The sequence below is a fragment of the Crinia signifera genome, chromosome 5, assembly GCF_055691185.1.
Source record: "Crinia signifera chromosome 5, ASM5569118v1, whole genome shotgun sequence".
NCBI classification, from domain to species: domain Eukaryota; kingdom Metazoa; phylum Chordata; class Amphibia; order Anura; family Myobatrachidae; genus Crinia; species Crinia signifera.
Window position 1 is genome coordinate 216,124,892 of NC_139221.1, and position 14,787 is coordinate 216,139,678.

Below are 14,787 nucleotides of genomic sequence, written 5' to 3' on the forward strand. Positions count from 1 at the left end.
CAGGCTGGGACTTGTGGTTCTCCAAGTCCCAGCTTGCTGGGGAGGCTTGCTGGCACTTGTAGTGCCACAGTAAAAAACAATAGATTATTCTTTTTTTTACACCATAATCAGCCCGATGCCCACCGCCCAGGGGCATCGGGGACAGTACCAGGCTTCAGCCTGGTCAGGTAAGTCCTGGAGGGGGGGGACCCCTTCATTGGGGGGGTCCCCACTCCCCCAGGGCCCCTGGCCAGGCTGACCGATCAGGGGGTTAATGTTTTGGCCGGGGGGACTTGTATAAAAAGTCTCCACCCGGCTGTGACATTACCCTGCTGGCTGGTTGTGCCTGGGACTGGTTCTTGAAATACGGGGGACCCCTAGTCATTTTGTCCCCCGTATTTTGGGAACCAGCCCCGGACCTGGAGCCTGGGGCTGGTTGTTAAAAATCGGGGAACCCCTATTTGTCGGGTTCCCTGATTTTTAATTACCGGCCCCGGCTCCTTCAGCCTGGTGCTGGTTTCGGCTGTGGGGGGGACCCCACGCCGTTTTTTTTTTAAATTTATTTATTTTTCTATTTTTTTACACTGAAGCCTGCACGGATCTGACTGATCCGTGCAGGCTTAAAGCAAATACGACAGGAAAATGGTGTTCTATTTTTCTGTCGTATCTAAAGCCTGCACGGATCTGACTGATCCGTGCAGGCTTAAAGCAAATACGACAGGAAAATGGTGTTCTATTTTTCTGTCGTATTTGCGTGGGTACATCAGGAATCACCATTCTTTTGAATGGTGATTTCTGTCGTATCCTATCGATGGTGTAGGACATTCGTATTTGTAAATACAAATACGAATGTTCCATCTTTAGGACTACGAATTGTTGTATTTTTGGGATTGTAAATCCCGAAAATACAAATTCGTAAAAAAAAGGTGTATTACTCCCTACGAATACACCTTTTTTCTACGAATCCATTTTGGTAAATGACCCCATTGTGTCATGTACTATAGAGCCATTTTTTGCTTATATATCCATTCACAAATTGGCATAATCTCTTATGAGTGCAATATGCACTCAAACATTTATCATAATTAAATATACATAACTCCCAACAGTCCCGATTAACACGGGAACATTCCGGTTTTCTGAGACGTTCCCGCGTCCCTCCCGCGGCCAGCAGTGTCCCGCGGTGGGGGGGGGGGAGAGGCAGAGGCTCACAGAGCCTCTGGGCCATGCCCCCACAGCATCAAAATGGGACGTGGCCTTGTGGGAAGATGCTAGTATAGGCCACGCCCCCTTACCATAAACCCATGCTCCCACGGCCATCAAAGTTGGGAGGTATGGATATAGAAACATTACACATATATAGAAAGCCAGCTCTCTACTTATCGCAACCTGGACTGGCAGTCCCTGAAGGAGAGGACACCTTCCATTGGACTGCCTTGCGTGCCTGTGACTGGGATGGTTTGTATATTTTAATGGGGGTGGGGTGGGGGGGGGGGGGAAAGGGCAGGTGTAACATGTCCAGAGAGATTTAGATTTAGGTGGGGTGTGTTCAATCTGACATCATCTAAGCTGCAGTGTAAAAATAAAACCATCTAACATGTGTGGGCTACATACAAAGACAGACAGAATTTAAAAAAAAAAAAAAGTCCCAGCACCTTCTGCCAAGCCTTCAATTTAGGACCACCACACAGTCCTTTCCAACAACAGTATTCCAAAGAAATCAGGCGAACGGCGATGGTACTCGTTCCTACACCAATAGTTCTTTCTGATAAAGTTCCTTTTCTCCCGTGATGATACACATGTATGTTGAAGAGAGAAAAAAAATATAATATCACTCATATAGAGAGAGGTGAGAACCTGTACAAAAAGGTAACTTTAATATGGATCCCACTTCGTGATGTCAGCAATAATTTCCTCCACCAGATGTTTTAGATCTGGGGTAGCCAACTCCAGTCCTCGAGAGCTACCAACAGTTAATGTTTTCCAGATCTCCTCACAGAATCACAAGTGAAGTAATTATCTCCACCTTTGGATCATTTAAAATGTGTCAGTGAGTAACGAGTGCACCTTTGCAGCAGCTAGATTGTCTGGAAAATGTGAACCGTTGGTAGCTCTCGAGGACTGGAGTTGGCTACAACTGGTTTAGATGAACGTACCGTACTCACATAAATTACACTTGGATACCTCCTATAAGGGTATCTTTACGTGCTGGAATAATCCCTGAGAGTTGTGCTGTTATCCTCCTCTCAGTATTGAGTATGGAAAAGAGGAGAACACAACACAATGTCCAGTATGTCTAGATGTCCAAGTGAGCTGAGCTGAAAACCTCTACATTTAAGTCCAACCTTTTAAATTGAGACTGAGGGTATGCTAGATTTGAGATAATCCCCCCCCCCCCCCCCCCCTATTGAATTTATTGACACTTAAAGATCTAGAAATACAGGACATTGTGTTGTGTTCTCCTTTTTTTCCATACTCAATACGGAGAGGAGGATAACAGAACAACCCATGGGGATCATTCCAGCACATAAAGATACTCTTATAGGAGGTATCCAAGTATAATTTATGTGAGTACGTTCATCTAAACCAGGGTTAGGCAACACCGGCCCTCCAGATGTTGATGAACTACACATCCCAGCATGCCTTGCATCAGTTTCAGCATGGCCACATAGCAAAACTAATGCAAAGCATCCTGGGATGTGTAGTTCATTAACATCTGGAGGGCCGGTGTTGCCCAGCCCTGATCTAAACCATCTGGTGGAGGAAATTATTGCCGACATCACGAAGTGGGATCCATATTAAAGATACCTTTTTGCACAGGTTCTCACTTCTCTCTATGTGAGTGAGGGTAGGGATTTCTGGGTTGTTCATATATTCACAAAAATATGATCTAAACCGACGCCGGAATCCAGACAGGTGGGGACCGTGTATTCCCCCCCTCCTTGCGGGCTCACCACGCAGCGGGCCCGGTACCTCGCTACGCTCGGCATACTATTTTATTCTCTCTCTATGGGTGCCGTGGGCAAAGGGGACAAAGTGCTGGCATTGCAGCGGTCAGGATTCCAGCGTCAATATTTTGTTTATCGGAATTCCGACCACCGGCATATTGACCTCATCCCGTTTATGGGGAGTGGTTGGAAATACATAGACATATGGAAGGTCAACTGTATGTACAAAAACATGGCACTATATAATTGCTATTACTGGGTCCAGTCTGCAAAGCCAGAATGGCAGGTCAGTTTTGAGCCAGAGTGTTAGGCCCGTCTTGTGCACTGTGTCAGAGTCTACTGCATGTCAGTGGTCGCACCAGGGTTGGTGACACCCAACAAAGCGTCCCCTTCTCGCACCTTAGATGGGTGCTCCCTAAAAGGGGCATGACTCTATTTACATTATTATAGCAGCATGGTCATGTGGGAAGCCATTCCCCGCCAGATTACATCACTTTTGTGAAGTGCTCAGCTGGATCCTTCCCAGTGACAGGAGACAAGTGTGACAGGATGTCACACGGCAGCACCCTGCCTCTGTCACTTTGGAGTAGCTGGTAGGCTCTAGAGCAGTGGTAGCCGACCCTAGCCCTCGAGAGCTACCAACAGTTCACATTTTCCAGACAACCTAGCTGCTGCACAGCTGCACTCATTAATCACTGACACATTTTAAAAGATACACAGATGGAGCTAATTAGCTCACTTGTGATTCTGTGAGGAGACCTGCAAAACATGCACTGTTGGTAGCTCTCGAGGACTAGGGTTGGCTACCCCAGCTCTAGATTCAGGGCCGTTTCTAGAGGCGGACAAGCCGTGCAGCAGCCCGGGGCGCCGCACGGCTTGTCCGCCTCTGAAACAGCCAGGGCGCCCGGCAGTCTCTCCCCCCCCCCCCCAAAACCGGGTAACCCTGTAGCCGCCGTAGCTGCCATAGCCGCCGCAGCCGCCGCCGCTGTCTCCCCGGCCGGCCCGACTACACGCTGGAGAGGGGAGGGGAACGCATCGTGCGTCTCTCCGTCCCCTCGCTCAAGTCACTGGGCTGCCGCTGTCAGCCAATCAGATCTCGGGCGCGAGATATGAATAGCTGACGGCTCAGCTCAGGTACACACACTGAAGGGGAAGGAGAGAGGCAGGATGCGCTCCCCTCCCCTCGGAAGCAGCATAGAAAAAGTGAGTTTGGCACTGTGGGGGCATATATTTGTGGCACTGTGGGGGCATATGTGTAGCACTGTGGGGGCATATATTTGTGGCACTGTGGGGGCATATGTGTAGCACTGTGGGGGCATATGTGTAGCACTGTGGGGGCATATATTTGTGTCACTGTGGGGGCATATGTGTAGCACTGTGGGGGCATATGTGTAGCACTGTGGGGGCATATATTTGTGTCGCTGTGGGGGCATATGTGTGGCGCTGTGGGGGGCATATGTGTGGCGCTGTGGGGGCATATCTGGCACTGTGGGGGCATATCTGGCACTGTGGGGGCATATCTGGCACTGTGGGGGCATATTAGTAAACGGCATCAGTTGTGCGGCAGCGGCACATGGGGCATAATGTGTAATGGGCATTACGATGTGTGGAGTATTGTGTAATTGCCATCACAGCGTGGGGTCTAATGGGCATCTTGGTGTGCGGTGTAATGTGTAATTGTCATCATGGTGTGCGGCGTAATATGTAATCGTCATCACAGTGTACGGCGTAATGTGTAATTGGCATCACGGATAAATAGTGTATAATGATTTAAGTAGCCTGTCATTGTTTGGCCTTGATCTGTGAGGCGTACTAGGTCACTGTGTGTGGCCTTCAGCCGGCCAACCTAAGTGCGGGAGGACAATAACAATTCCTGCAGCAACCAATGTCTGGTCATGCAGGTTGCAAAAGTGTGATATAAGGTAATTGTTTTCCTGCTAGACCATGCCTCACATTAAGCCACACCCCTTTTAAAATTAAGCCACACCCCCTATTTCGGCGCGCAATTTATATTATCCCATGTTATGTTTTGGGGGGGGGGGGCGCATTTTTTTTTCTTCGCCCTAGGAGCTAAATTGTCTAGAAACGGCCCTGTCTAGAGTCACACTTCTCTGCACCTATATAATACTATGTGTCTTCTACCCCAGTCATATGTGTGTAACTATTACTTCCTAAATTCAGGGAATAAAAACTGACTCTTTTTTTAATAACCTTACAAGACAAAAGAAGTTTAATTTTTTTACACATTACAGTTTACTTATAATAAAGTTGTTTTTTTTTAGAAAAAAAGAACAAAATAATAAATTACATCTTATTTTCATTGCATTCTTCTTGATATACAGATAATTAGCATAAGTTCCAATTAATACTGTAGTAAGTATAGAAAAGTCACCGTGTTTATTATTTTATACAAATCGTTCTTGCACAAGTATCACCACACAGTTATGTGAATAGTTTCAGTTTAATGTCAATATAACTAACACAATTCAGAGACTGGTGCATATTCTGTAGCATAATCAGCTGCAGAAAATATTGTTGCCTGCTTTGGTCCATCCATTGGTAATTGTTCTTGAGGAAGAACTTATGTTACATAAGACTGTTCCACTAGCAATAAAGCTGGGTACACATTAGCCAATTATTGTTAATATGATAATGATATTGTTAATGATATTTTGTGCATATTGGCTAGCGTCTACACACTATGGGGCTAATTCAGATCTGCAAATGTACTGATGACTGCGAGAACATAGCCGTCACCCACACGGAAGAAAACCCGCCAGTGTAAACCTGCAAATGAATTGCCAATGTGAGAAACTCTGACCCTTCCACAATACTGTGACAGATACAGGCTGCTTGAGGCCGGCACTGGCATCACACACCCTCCCTTTAAGCGCCTGGGCGTGCCTGCGTTTCTCCTGACAGTCCCACCCACAAACGGGGAGTTCCTATCCGTCAAATTGCAAAGGGATTGCTTTTAGATATTTTCACTATTTCTATTTCTATTTTGGCTTGTGCATGTGTGCAACAATCCGTATGCATGTGCAGTCATTTGATAATCAATAGCATTGCCAATTCACCCAATAGCTATAAGGCCAGAATAACCCCCTATATTGCTAATGATGCACACTCCTACAGGTCGTCACTTACCTCCACTGCTGTCTGTGCCTGCAGTGAAATCCTGACTACAGTATATCTCCAACTACAGCTTTACTTCTGCATGTGGCCACTGACCGATATCATTAATGGGATTGTTGGATGTGTATGCACTATAATTGTTTGTCCATATCACATGTGCAGCCGCTGTGTGCGAGTGGCCAGTGCGGTGGGCATGGGGTGGAAGGCCGGGGTATTCGCTCATGGAAACGCCCAGCATTTCATGGGCATTCTCATGGTAATTCCCCGATGACGCGGGTGAGGGGGGTGGGCAGCTGACATCAGCGGATGTCCACTTCCCGCACAGGGTGTCTCATGATTTTGTCCCCACATACGAAGCTGCGTGTGGATGTTTATGCAAAACATCCATTCGAATGCCTGCGGGGGATCGCGGTGTGTGTGTGTGTGTGTGTGTGTGTGTGGGGGGCAGTGTCTGCGAGTCAACCAGAAAAACCTCCTTAGTCCTCAGTACTCCAAACAGTTCAAGTTTTCCAGGTCTCCTTACAGTATAACAAGTGAAATAATCCACAGTAGGATATTTTAAAATGTGCTGAGTAATGAATACACCTGTGCACCAGCTAGGTGAATTGGAAAATGTGACCTGTTAGTGGTCCTGAGGACTGAGTTTGAGAACCTATGCTATAGATGATGGAAACCAATTGCAACAAGTATCCTGATTGCTTTGGAAGCATTCCAAAATTGCACATGACGGTCATGTGAGCTGTCATTTTTTTTTACCCGACCAGCATAAGTATTGCTTTGGGGCTGGGTGTTTTCTACGTAGCTTAAGCTAAAGCTTATATGTTAACAAACCATGACAGATTTTGAGATGTTTGCATGCAAGGTATTGGTCCTTGGTTATTTCCTATATTATGAAATAGGAGCCCGGGTGCAGTGCCCTTCAATCTTGCAGCTCGCCATGAATGGAGATTATTGTTAAACATGTGCTTTTGTAGGACATCCAAGTATTAGCAGTAATGTTAATGCATTCCTGATGAAATGATTGTATATCACTTGTCAATGAAGTTGTTTTTGTGGTAGTAACATCTCTTTTAACTGCACTGTACTAGATGCATTCTGTTCAGAGTACAGACAGTCAGTTGTCACTAAAGAAAGCAAACAAATGACTATGAAATCTTTGTTATATGCATGTTGATTTTTTTCTTTTACTTCATTGTTTAGACAGCTGACATCTTTTCAACACTGACATCCAATATAAATGAGAAGTTCTCCACTTCATGGAAAAAACACACACAGTGCTATAGATCTGTGATGCAGACTTCTTAGGCGCAGAACAGTGTTTTTTATTTCTTGGGGCTTTTTTAGATATTATTCACAGAATAATTACAACCACCCACATTGCCGCCGTTAGTTAGTTACTTAACCAACTGTAGCTAACATGGATTAACTATTTCATTATATAACAGGGATTTTAGTACACTCAACTAAGATGCTTCTAGACTGTGAATTTTTTAGTTAAAAAATACATATTGAAGGAGTATGCATCAAAGCAGGCGCCCATCATGTTTCCTGCATCCAGCTGCTGCTCGGATGAGCGCTGTATTTTCTGAGAGGAAAACACAGCTGTCCCCAAAGATAAACAATGGGGAGAAAACACTACAGATGTATTCTGAGCATGACATTTACACATAATAGGTTTAATGCAGACATCCAAATGCACCGTTATAAAGAATGGGAAAAGCAGATAGATATTGTCTATGATGCTAGAGGAATGGGTCTGTGTGTATATATATATATATATATATATATATATATATATATATATATATATATATATATACACACACACATACATACATACATACATACATTTGGTTGTCTCTGAGCAAGTTCATGCAACATTTGTGTATTGCTCTCTGTGCATCATATCCTTTGTGTTCAGCTGTCTACAGTTTGCTAGTGACATTTCTGGGTTTTAACAAATACATATAGGCCCTTATTCTGATTGAGTTGGGCGGCTGCGTGTTCGGTCGGACGGCCGATGAATTGTGTTTGCGCATGTGCATAGACGTTTCTGCACATGTGCGAACGCCTCGCACATCTGAACATGGCGTGAATTCCGTGCAGAAAAGGATTGTACGGACCCATACGAGCAGGGGGTGGAGAGGGGAATGAAGGGCTGTTTGTGCTCATTACCATATACATACACCCTGGGTTTTATGGGTGTTCCCATAAAAACGCTGGGCGTACGTATGGTAATCCGGCCGTGAGGCACGTGTAGGGGGCGGACATCTGACATAGCCGGATGTCAGCTGGCCGCCCATATCCCTGCTTTCATACGGAAAAATGACCGAGTGGTCTGGAGCACTCGGGGCTGCCTGGCCGCTCGGTCCATCATTTGATGGTCGGCAACCATCAGAGGATGGGGGAGGTTCCCACAGATGAGGGAGTTGTTCACATGAAACATCCACTCGCGGTCCATTTGCTCGGCATCTTACCGCATTGGGATGGTCTGTGCGATCCGTACGGTAGGCGGGGCTAGGAACATTTGGTGGCTGTCAGAAATACGCATCCGACTGAGTCAACTAGAATAAACTGTATATATGTGAACAAAATATATAAAACCACCTGTGGCAAGCCAAATGCTCCTTTTCTACGGAGAGGCACAATGCATCCCCAGTGAGGACAAACCATTTTATTAGCAGAGCCATGATCTGAAGCAATAGTTCTCATGTCTAATTCCTTTTTCACCCTTCTCACAATGATTTAAACAGGAAGAATCAGGATGGAATAATTATGTCATGCATAAGCAATGACAATTTTTTTGCAATGGCAGATAGGTCGAAATGGGTTAATATGATGTCCTTCGTTATGACAAGTTAAAAAAAAAACAAATGTAAAATTGGATTATGCATTAAACATTTCTCAAGTAATAATTATTTTCACGTGGAATTTAGTTGACTTTTAAAGGGTGTTATATTACAGCATTGTACAGTAAGTATTGAGATAATTATTTAGCTAAAGCAAACACAATTGAACTGACCTATATCTTATAGTGGTGTTCAGTGGATTTTGTATAAAAGTGTATAAATCTATATTTGTAGCAAGAACATTATGCACAACACATTACAAAGAAACAGTACAGTAAGCTCTATAGTCAAGCATAAGTGCAGAATATAAGGTTCACAATTATAAGCAATACTCGAGGAACATCCTGCCCTGTGAGTCTAAAAGTTTAAATAAAATGGAGCAAGGCAAGATGTGTTAATAAATGTTGTTTAGCGTTCTTTAAAAAATAATTATACTAAAGATACAACATATACAACATATACATTATTTTAAATACCAAAAGTGAGCTTATCTGTAAAAAGCAGCAAACATAGTAATAGGTGGCGGATCCAGAGGTGGGATGCAACACAGTCCAAAATTCAAATAGGAAAAAGGGGCTCTCCTGTTTGAATTTTTGGAACCACCACTGATCGTAATCATTTATTACATTAATAGTTAATTAGTCAACAGAAAATACATTCAAAAATTGAACTGTAAAACCACAATATGAGTAAAAAATAAAAAAATGAAACACAGGAAGATATTATAATGTACTAAACTGTAGTGTAATTTAAAAACAAGTTTAACACCATTTCAGCACTACTCCAATTTATAAAATATCCCCAAGATGGTTATGGAAAAACAGGGCACTTATAGACTCACTGGACAAAATGTAGGAACCGAATAACATAAAATGTATTCTATGTATATGTTATATAAGAAAAGGAATGGAAAGACTGGCACAAAATAATGGCTAATGCAGACCTATGTACTGCATGCCTTAAGAAATAAATGAGCAATGTTTACCATGGAAAGCAATATACAGGTTTAGTACAGAACATTGTATGTAGTTCTCAAAATGGCAATGATTGGATGGAATTTAGGAAATGAATAATATGCTGTCATGGAAACATATTTCTTACCTAGAACACTTGTGAATAGCTCCATATCTGCCATCTCTGTCTCATTAGTCACCACCCATTTCCATGACGTACATTAAACATTTTACACGATTTTCATACTGAAGTATATACATACTCTACCAATATGTCAATCAGCTCTTAAACACAGATCTATGAAATGTCATTGGAAAATATATACTCCCAATTGGTTATAAATTTAAGACTTTATACAGGTAGTTTGCCTTTTCCATTCCCTATACAAGACTATGAAACATGAATCTAAGCTTCACATTAAACACTAAAGCGTTCTACACCTGATTCCATGCAATAATTACAGCATTTTCTGGATGAGCTTGGTTTTTCCACAATATAATTCAAGTTGGACAAACACACGTAAAACAAAAAGGTGCAATAATATATACACATTATAAAAAATAACCCACAGGAATTGAAAAGTATCTGTCGCAGATTTAAAAAAATCTCTCAATATATATATATATATATATATATAGAAAAGTGTTATATGTTTTGTTATTAGGAACAAAACAGAGGAGAAGAATTGACAGTATGATTCGATGAGGACTATACTGTACATCCCAATATATTTCAAGGTCCAGGTAAAAGTTCATAAGTACTTTAATGTACGCTTATTTTATAAGGGTCCATAGTTCACAATTTTCCCTGAAGAACTGAGCTGTGCTCCAATAGGCAGAATATCAGGAATGTTGCCATCAAATTTTAGTCATGCTGAAGCTTCAATATAGTCATTATTTGGTGCCAGGGGCAAATAATCAGGATTTTCCGCTGTAGGGATCTTATAAATGCCATTGATTTTGGTGTCCTTGGGGAAAAAGTCCTGTTGGTAATCAGGATTATCCAGGCTTATTTGCTGGTTCAATTTTTGATCCCAGATGAAAGGATAGTCATTTTCCACATGGTTAATGAGGGTCTGACCTGAGTTCAGGTACTCTGGATTGTTCACACTGTTGCCATTGGAATTCTGGTAATTACCATTATGATGCTTTGTATTCACTGGTGAAAGTAGATTATGGTAAAGATTTGTTGTTGTCAAGCTCTCGGGCTCTGGCTTTACTTGATTGACATATTCTAGAATATACAAATATAGTAATTTAGTAATAATCATATGAAGAAGACTGAAGTTTTTCATGTAAAGTCTTTACAATACTAAAGTTTGGACTAAAAATGTTAAGGCCCATACAAAGTGGGCTACTTTGAGCTGAAAGCCACTCAAAACAGAATGTTTAAGTGGCTTTTAGTTCAAAGCCGCCCAGTGTGTATGGCCCGGCGGTGAGTGCTGCTGCGCCTCCCGCATCATCGCCGGGAAAGCTGTTCATCTGCTGGTAATACCAGCAGATGAGCGGCTTTGAGGATGGCTTTGCATAGCGCTGCGCTATGCAAAGCTATCTTCTTCCCACTGATGGCGCCAGGCAGAGGGAAAGCCGCTCAGTGTGTATGCACTGAGTGGCTTTCCCCGTGTGCATGGACCTTAAGAGAAGGAACAGAGTATTAATCATTTTGAAAACAATAAATGTAATTTAAGAAAATGGTACAATATGAACAAAGTTGCTGTAATCATAGCATCAAATCTTAACATTTTAACTGGTGCAGATTACAAAGTGCAAGTAAACTTCTTAGGATGACAGCAATTTGTACATCTATGAATTGGTACAATTTGAATCTATAGGATATATGTGCACTAAGCCTTGGAGAGAGATAAAGTGGAGAGAGAAGAACCTAACTGCCATGTTACTGTCTGTGTTTGAAAAATTACTGTTGGTGGCTTATCGATTTGGTACCTTCTCTCTGTCCACTGTATGGGCAGAATGTACTAAAGGAAAAATGCGTATTTCCCATATGTACTAAGTCTGAAAATGGCAGGTTCGGTGTGGAGGGTAATGCTAGTTTTTGCTGCTGTTACCCTATAGAAGCCTATGGAATTCTTTTAAAGGTATCCAATTGGATCACTTCCAGCACCCCCTGCATTCGCCAGGTCACTTTGCACATGCGCAGACGAGCTCCCAGGTCATACACCCGGTACTCCTGTGAATGGCGCTGATTACACAGGTCAGCTCTTATCAGGAGAGATGTCCTTTTGGTGTACTGAATGCATATGTTAGTACATATGTGATTACTATGAATGGGATGTGCGGCGAGATGTACAACCATTGTTTAGTACATCTAGCCTTCATTTGTCAAATGCTTAGTACGTAGACCTCTATGTTATAAAATAACACTGGTGAGTGAAGGTACACTTGTATTTAAAATATTCTTTTTACATTGGTATGGGACAGATGACAGGTGGCTACTGCGGGTGTGGGGGGATGTATCTTCACAGCAACCTCTACTGCGGCATGCCATTCTGAATTGTGCACAGGTGGCAGTGCTATGATGAAGTAATTCACTAGGAGGTGGGCAGGGTGGGTGAGGGATACTTGCTCCGCCAGGAGTCAGATCATCAATATCAGAAGTATTCTGAACGATCCAGGAGAGTAGTCAAGTACTGTGTGTGTAACACAAGGGATTGCATGCCATGGATGCAAAGTAATGGCACCCTCCACTTTCAGATAATCTTATTGGTCTTGTTGCAACTTGTGCTTTTTTTTAGTCATGCATTTAAATCACCACATAGAGCCAGTAGTGTAGCTAGGTGCCACAGTGCCCGGAGCAAGGGTTTGTTCCGCGCCTAGGGTTGCCACCTCATCCCTTTAATCCTGGAGACATATTAATTGCACAGGTTCTGTTGCTGATTAAAAAAAAACAGTTGGAATGAAGTCTGATGGCTGTTTAAAAAAAACAGTTGAAACGGAGTCTTGATGTGAGCCAGCCACAGAACCTGTGTAATTAATATGTCTCCAGGATTAAAGGGATGAGGTGGCAACCCTATTCACCCCCCCCCCCCCTATTTGTAGTAGGTAGGGCTCTTGCACGGCAAAAAGGGGGCACAGCCTAACATTATACCACACATCGTAATACCCATCGCACATAAGGTCACACATGATGCCCATTACATACAATATAACAAACTGTAATGCCCATTACACATCTGACACATATTGTAAGTGCCGCTTACCTACATGTTCATTGCTAGGAACTTCATGCTCGATGCCAGGGGCTTCATGCTCGATGTCAAGGGGGACTGAAATTGCTCATTGCATAAGGGGACTAAAATAGCTTGTTCCCAAGGGGGACTAAAATTGCTCATTGCCAAGGGGGACTATAACTGCTCGTTGCCAAGGGGGATTGCAGCCTGCCTGCCAGGTTAGAGGGAGGCAGCGTATACAGCAATGTCTGTGTTGCAGGGGCAGGGGAGGATTCCTCCTTATTCCTGCTGCGCAGCGCTGTCCGGGAGCCGGCCCGAGCAGTAGCAGATTGGCCAGGGAGAAGACCGTGACATGCGTGACATCATCGGTTTCGTAGCCGCTGGGAGCGGGTGAGCAGGCAGGCGCCGGGCAGGGCAGCCGCCGGCACACGCTGTCCACAGGGCTGAGGGTTAATTAGTGCGTGCTAGACTCCCTGCAAATTTACGGAGGGGGGGGGGGGGGCGGCGCCCTGCGCCTCATCGGCGACCAAAGTGTGTGCTCCACTGGCTCCACAATATACAATATATTTTCCTTCTCATTTATTTGTTTGGTATATTTGTATATATTGACAGCTGAAAGCGGCCAAACAAATGAATGTCGTAGGAAGGTAAAAATGATCTTTTAATGAAAGCAAAAGTGTACTGTGAAAACCTACTGCCACGTAAATCTTTATGTGACTGGATTGAAACTTTCATTCTGTTTATAAAGAGGCATTACATGTATGACCTATTACATGATAGGATAAGTCTGCATAGCAATAGGCCAAATAATCCTGACCACTTAAAGTTTAAAGAGCTGTTTTGAAGGTCTGTCCAATATTGCACAAGGTCATAACGCAGCTGCATGTGTTGTATACTCTATACTACAGTGCTGCAGCAGAAGCAGAACTACTGTAAACATCGCAGCAAATCATTTGTTTGTATACATTTGAAGATAGACATACTGTACTGTACAGTATTTAAGTCCAGCTGTGTATCATCATGCTAGATATTTCTTTATATTTGTATGTATATAACAGCTACCAACCTGGGACAGGATGGAAATCCTCATCGATGCTGTTATTTAAAATGACTGTTGGGTCTGTACTGTATCTTTGAATAAAGCTGTCTTCTCCGACAGATGGACCCTGTTGGGGAAGGTAAAAATAACATAGTATTTTAATTGGTTCTTGTTAAGCATAACAAATATCATAAGACTAATAACATAATGCATAGAATAGTGTTCATTCTAGCACCCGCTAACTTTGAAGACCCTTTCTCTTCCCTGCCTGGGGTGTCGCTGTCTGCTGTGGCGTTTCTAGCTCAGGTCTGGTTTGCATATCGGTGCTGATATACACACCACACTGTGCTAGAAGCACTACAGCAGACAGTGACACCCCAGGCAGGGAAGAGGAACTGCATGGGTTTTCAGAGATGGCGAGTGCTAGAATCAACACTATAGAACATTATACTTTAAGCCTTGGCAACCAATCAACTGACTGAATAATGAGATGTTTGGTTGCTATGAGTTACAGCACAACTAGCATTTTTTTATGCAAGCTTTTATATAAGAAATTTTAGCTATTGTCTAAAAAGTCCACAATTTAGTTCATTCTAACCCGATTGGTGCCAATAGGAAGGAGATGATTTGTTACCCCCTTACAGCTTTGGGAATGATTATATGGGGCCAACTCATTGTTGCATGCAAGTCAGCTGT

At 43.1% G+C, this 14,787-nt stretch overlaps 1 protein-coding gene across 1 annotated transcript in view; it reads right to left on the minus strand.

The window, feature by feature from the left end:
- Positions 1-5,141: 5,141 nt before the first annotated feature.
- EGFR (epidermal growth factor receptor) overlaps positions 5,142-14,787 on the minus strand; it is a 183,456-nt gene continuing 173,810 nt past the window's right edge. Inside the window, exons 26-27 of the mRNA XM_083188535.1 lie at positions 14,119-14,218; positions 5,142-11,098 (exon numbers count right to left, since the gene is read on the minus strand). Coding sequence (XP_083044661.1) covers positions 10,734-11,098; positions 14,119-14,218 — 465 coding nt within the window. The 3' untranslated portion in view covers positions 5,142-10,733. The remainder of the gene's footprint in view (positions 11,099-14,118; positions 14,219-14,787) is intronic.